Raw genomic sequence first — 6243 nt, forward strand, 5'->3', positions numbered from 1 at the left:
AGCATATCCGACGTACATGGACGAAGTTCAAACGCACACAAGTGAAAGTACACATGGACAGCCGATTGAAGATACGCAAATCGTAGTTTGAATGTTGCCAGAACTCCAAGCAAGTGTTAAGCCTTTTGATGATCAACGGCCTAACGAAGGATTTCAATCAATTGAAGTGTGTTTGAGAGATTTTGAAGTAGCTACATATGGGTGGACGGAAAGAGAAAAAGCTATTCAAGTAATTAGATTGCTGAAAGATACTCCGGCAATGAAGGTAATGTGTTGGATGCAAGACAGTTTAAGAAGTTATGCTGAAATAAAACGACGTTTAATTGAGAAGTATACCTTGCCTGATGCGAGAAAGGGAGACCTAAAAGAAAATTACAAACCCACAATACAGGAAGGTGAATTAGTTCTTAGTTTTGCAACTCGCGTTTTTCAGGACTGCGATTTGTTTGCTACTAGGAGTGCAAATCTCCCAGAAGGTGATAAAAAAGCAAGTGCCCGTAAACATATTCACAGATTGGTAAACCCTTATTTATGTGGTTATTTGTTTGATGACAATTGCTCGTTAGCAGATGTAATGAGTGCGATACAAAACATTGTAGAGTTTGCCAGAAGGAAAAGGGACTAGGAATAACTGGCCTGATTACGAGAAGCTGGCAGCTATGAGAGGCAGTCGACCTCCGAAGAGAGGTAAGGGGGAACGCAGTCAGCAAATTAGATGTTAACAGTGTTGGGGAGAGGGGCACCGACGAGTGGAGTGCCCCACCCAAGGATCCCTCCACTGTTACACTTGTCAAGCCTACGATCATCTATCTCGAGAGTGCTCAGCAAAAAATGCCCAGGGCGGGCGGGCAGTGGCACACGCACACCTCTCCCTGCCAAACATCCGAAGAAAGGAAACAGAGGAAGAGGGAGACGAGGGTGTTCGATGCCCCCCCCCCCCCCCCGCATGACATCACAATCGGTAGCCAAGGAAGTAGCAATAACAGACGTGACAGAGCAGGCGATGGGACCTCCATCGGTACCCCCGACCTCACCCCCGCAGCACTAGGGAGCAGCGGCATTACAGCTGAGGTCATTGGCCTGTGCCCCATATCTCGTAATGGCCGTCTAGGAATATTAGCAGTTAAGATCGACCTGCAAGATAAATCCATTTGAGTGCTGATCGACACAGGAGCCAGTGTTTCACTAATTGAAAAAAGATTCTCATCTAATCCACTACAGTCGGTATCATCCATCGTTCTTGACACACCAGGTGGATATAAACTACACATAAGCCTTACAACAATCATCAAATTTAAGGTGGGGTCTGTGAAGTTTACACTTGAATTTTTTTCTTGCCCACCTTGGGAATTCCAGGAATCGAGGCTGTTTTAGGAATTTATTTTAACTCCAATATTCAAATTTGCATTTTTGGGGGAAAAGATACAATAAGAGTAAAAGCAAGAGGGTACATTTTGCCGATAGAAAGTCATGAGAGAATAAATGCGTTTGTGGGCTCGGAGAGACATGTAGCTAAGGTAACAGCTGTACCTGAGAGAGGAGAAGTTTTGTCTCCCCAGACCTTTACGAGCATATCAGTGACCCCGTGTCGCCCTCTTGCGGAAGGAACCAAGGTTGTTGTTAAACACCATGACAATTGGGCCCATATGATATTAGAGGGCTTGACTGAAATAAAAGAGAACCGAGCTGATATAACGATAGTTAATTTGTCAAATAAAAGAGTTGTTTTAGGGAGTGATTCTGTGTGAATTAAGAGTTATGTGAAATTGCTTATAATGGGATGTTGGGAGCCACAACTCCAGCCCGCACAGACGAACGTACTCAGAATTTAATTGTGCAAGAGCGAAAACTATGTCCGTTAGAATATCAGCCTGTAATTAGTGACATTGTCAATAATTATTCCGTTGTAATTGCAATTGGAAACGAGCCTCCTGGGAGGATTGATCGATTTCCCTTTAGCATTGAAACTGGGCAGGCAGAGCCGATCAGGTCAAAGCCTTATAAGGTACCCATTCATTTCCAGGGAGAGATAGAAAGGGAAATTAATGAATTAAGGGAACAAGGGTTATTTGAGGAGAGCGAATTCCTCTGCACTTCTCCAATTGCAGCTATTAGGAAAAAGGATGGTTTGGTAAGATTGTGTGTTGATTATAGGAAGTTGAATGCAGTCACTATGGATAATGCATTTCCATTGCCCTCGATCGAAGAATTACTTGTGAAAGTACGGGATAGTAAATATTTTACAACTGTTGATTTTAAATCTGGATACTATCAAATACCCATTTTGGAAGACAGTAAATGTAAAATGGCATTTATAGCTAATGATCAACTATTTCAGTTTAATTTTCTTCCTTTCGGTGTTAAAAATGCTCCGTGTCATTTCTCTAGAGTAATGATGGCGGTTTTGTCGCCCTTAATTGGCCATAATGTTCTTGTTTATTTAGATGATATCATAATTACAGGGAAAACGGCCGAAAAACATAATAATATTCGTGTAAAGTTTTAGAAGCATTGTGACGTAATGGTATGAAAATGAATTTGATAAAGAGCAAATATTTTTGTAAACAGGTCGATTTTTAGGTCACATAATAACCCCAGAAGGTATCCAACCCTGCCCCAGTAAAGTAGCGGCTATTAGAGATTTCCCCAGGCCAAGTAACTCTAAGGAAGTAGCTAGGTTCCTATGGCCAGGGCCGAATTACCGCATAGGCAAACTAGGCATTTGCCTAGGGCCCCGCGCATTTGGGGCCCCCACGATCCAAGGGGTTCAGGGGCTCATCCAAGACTGCGCACATGGTGCAAGTGCAAAGGGGTCCCTACCTAAAAAGTTCAAGTGTTTGGAGAGTAAAATTGATTTTTGAAAATTAATCATAACAAAAATAAATGAAATAAAAATAAATAAAAATAAATAAACCTAACCATAGATGGCAACACTCAACACGCCTTTGTTTACATCAGAACGGTTGTGCTTTCCCGCTAATGGGTGAGTATGGGAGATTCCTCTCCAATTTTCTGTAGTAATTACACGTTATCTAGACTTGTACTGTGACAAATTACCTGAAGTGTTGTTGATAGACATTGATGTGTATGGATAAATGTTTGTTTTTGCCTCTAAATGTTAGGGGAGGTACCTGATAGGGTTACTTGACCAGTAAAGACGCATGGACCAGTAAAGACGCAGTTTTGGAAAAAATACTATAAGAAAACCTAAAAATGCAAACTGATTTCCGTTTGTAGGTTTTAAAAGCACTTTGTCCTGTCTTTAAGTCTTTATCATTTTGATAACAGATCTCTATTACTCTAGAAGTTATTGAGGTCAAAGTGCAAAAATGTTGCAAACCATGCAATTTCTTAGCATAATGCTAAGGATTTGCTATTTTACTATTAGTGCTACCACTGTTTACACAGCTATTTAGGTACTGATTTTTCTATTTCAGGGTGTTGAAAATTTATCTAGGGAGCAAATGACGTCCAGAAAGCATTGGATTTGGAGAAAATCTGGCTTTCTCGTGCAATTTCAGTATGATTTCTGTTTAAGTAAATTAGAGATCAAGGAGGATGAATTAGTAAAATATTCGTAGCCCAAATCACTAACCTAATCTCTGGTAAAAGTTCTGTATATGACTCCTTTCTGGTAACGCAGCCAGAGGAAAGGGGTCTACAAGGGCCATATCCCCCAAATTGACAGAAGAAAGAAAAATAATTAAAAAATCTATAATAATTGATAATAAAAAATTTGTATTTGCATGATTACAGACAGTGGTACATCTTCATTATGGCATCTCGTGAACCTGATGTTGGAAAAATAAATAATTAATAATAATAAAAAAATAACAATAATTGATAATGAAAAATTTGTATTTGCAGGATTACAGACAGTGATACATCCTCATTATGGCATCTCGTGAACGTGATGTTGGACGTTCTTATGCGAGTGGGTCACAGAAAAGAAAGAAAAAAATTCAAGAAGAAGAACAGAAAAAGAAAAATGTAGGAAGCTGCAGAAAGATCACAGACATGCTCACGAAAATAGTTTCTGATGTTACCAGTACAGTTGAATCTGCAGATACGTAAGATCATACAGGAAGCCCTCCCTCCATTATTTCACAGCCAGCATCTACTTCTTTTGTGTCTCCTTTCAATGTGACGGACATTTCATCCATAGGATTTGTCTTAAAAGATCCTGCCTCATGGCCAAATGTAATCCCAGATTCTCTACGTAATGCTTTCATTGCAGAAAACTTCAGTCAAACTCTGAACATTGACTTTAGGGAATCAGCAAGGATTTATGATGATGGAAATTGTCGTTGTTTAAAGTCATCTATGTTTTATAGGAAGCTTGCAAATTCAGAAACTGTGAAAAGATCATGGATGGTATACTCTCAAAGCTCAGGAAAAGTGTACTGTTCAGCATGCAAGCTATTTTCTACCAAAGAAAATGCCCCACACAGGGGTTCAATGACTGGAAAAATTCCAAGCGTTTCGAGGAACATGAAAAGAGCACCACTCACAGGAGCTGCATTTTAGCCAATATATTTCGTGCACAGAAAAAAGGCTTATTGGATTCTCATTTGGAAAATCAAACTGAAAAAGAGCGCACTTATCGGAGAAAAGTTCTAGTAAGAGTTGTTGCTGTTGTAAAATTCTTAGCTCTAATAGGACTTGCTTTCCTTGGGGAAAATGAGGTTTTTGGTTTGGAAAACAATAGTCTTTTCCTAGGGATCATAGAACTGTTAGCACAATTCGATCCATTCTTAGCAAATCATGTGTCACGCCTTGGGAATGCAGGAAGAGGCACTTTATCTTACATGTCATCTACTATTTGCAATGAATTTATTGAACTGATGACTAAGAAGGTCCTCAATAACATCATAGCAGCTGTGAAAACTGCAAAATACTTTGCAATAAGTGTAGATTCAACACCAGATATTTCACATACAGATCAACTGACATTCATTGTTCGATTTGTCGACTCCAGTGGTAAGCCTGTAGAGCGCTTTATAAAATTCATTCCTCTTTCAGGCCATGATGGAGAAACAATGATGAATGTAGTACTGGATACTCTGCTTGAACATGAGCTCTCTATTATGGATTGCCGTGGCCAGAGCTATGACAATGCAAGTAACATGTCGGGTAAATATAATGGATTGCAAGCCCGTATCAAGAAAATCAACCCACTTCCTGTATATGTGCCCTGCTCAGCACATTCTCTTAACCTTGTTGGGTCATGTGCTGCGGAGTGTTGTGTTGCTGCAGTTTCATTTTTTGGACTTTTACAAGCACTCTTTAATTTTTTCTCTGCTTCAACGCATCGGTGGAGTATACTCAAGTCAACCATTCATGGAGATGTCATGAAATCATTATCAACAACAAGGTGGTCAGCGCAGCATGATGCAACACATGCTTTGAAAGACAGCTTTGCTGAAATACGTTCTGCTTTGATCCAAATAGCAGAGGATGAAGACCAGACAGCAACTACAAGAGGCGAAGCAGCCAGCTTAGCATCAGAATTGGAAGATTTTGAATTGGCCTTACTCTGTGTGCTTTGGGACTGTATACTGGAACGGTTAAATGCCACGAACAAGACACTTCAGAAAACTGAAATTGAAATGGCTACTTGTGCTAACCTGTATGCAGGCTTAGTGGAATTTGTAATCTCACTTCACAATGATGAAGCTTTTGAAATGTTTGAAGAGAAAGCTGCTGGTGAAAGACTACAGTTACCGGGCTGATCATCAGCGGTCAAGGAAGAGGAAACGCAATTTTGAAGAGCCAGACAATGAAATTGTATTGCTACTAAGGCAGAAATGTAAGACAGCTACATACTTCATCATTCTGGATTGACTGATTACAGAATTGGTGAAAAGAAAAGAAATCTACCAGAATCTCAATGACAAGTTTGGATTTCTGTTCAAAATTACTACTATGCCAGATGCAGAATCGAGAGAAGCTGCATTAAAGTTGCAACAACACCTTTCAGCAGATGTTCAGGACACATTTGTTGAAGAAATAATTAATTTTTCTGGGTATATGAATCAGAGTAAAGCTCCACCTGAAAAATGTGCGCCCTCAGCTGCTTTGAAACATTTAAGAAATGCAGGTATCTCAGAAACCTTCCCTAATGTTGACATAGTGTATCGCCTTTACCTAACACTTCCAGCTACTAACTGTGAAGGAGAACGTTTATTTCCTGTTTTGAAAAGAGTGAAAAACCAACTCCGTTCAACAATGAGCCAAGACAAA

General features: G+C 39.8%; 1 protein-coding gene across 1 annotated transcript; it reads left to right on the forward strand.

Moving 5' to 3' along the window:
* Positions 1–1780: 1780 nt before the first annotated feature.
* On the forward strand, positions 1781–5732 carry LOC137649469 (zinc finger MYM-type protein 1-like). The gene is made up of 2 exons (XM_068382451.1): positions 1781–2131; positions 4335–5732. The coding sequence occupies exons 1-2, from the start codon at positions 1781–1783 to the stop codon at positions 5730–5732; spliced, it is 1749 nt and encodes a 582-aa protein (XP_068238552.1).
* The last annotated feature ends 511 nt before the right edge of the window (positions 5733–6243 follow it).

The sequence above is a fragment of the Palaemon carinicauda genome, chromosome 11 (genome assembly GCF_036898095.1).
Source record: "Palaemon carinicauda isolate YSFRI2023 chromosome 11, ASM3689809v2, whole genome shotgun sequence".
In the NCBI taxonomy this organism is placed as follows: domain Eukaryota; kingdom Metazoa; phylum Arthropoda; class Malacostraca; order Decapoda; family Palaemonidae; genus Palaemon; species Palaemon carinicauda.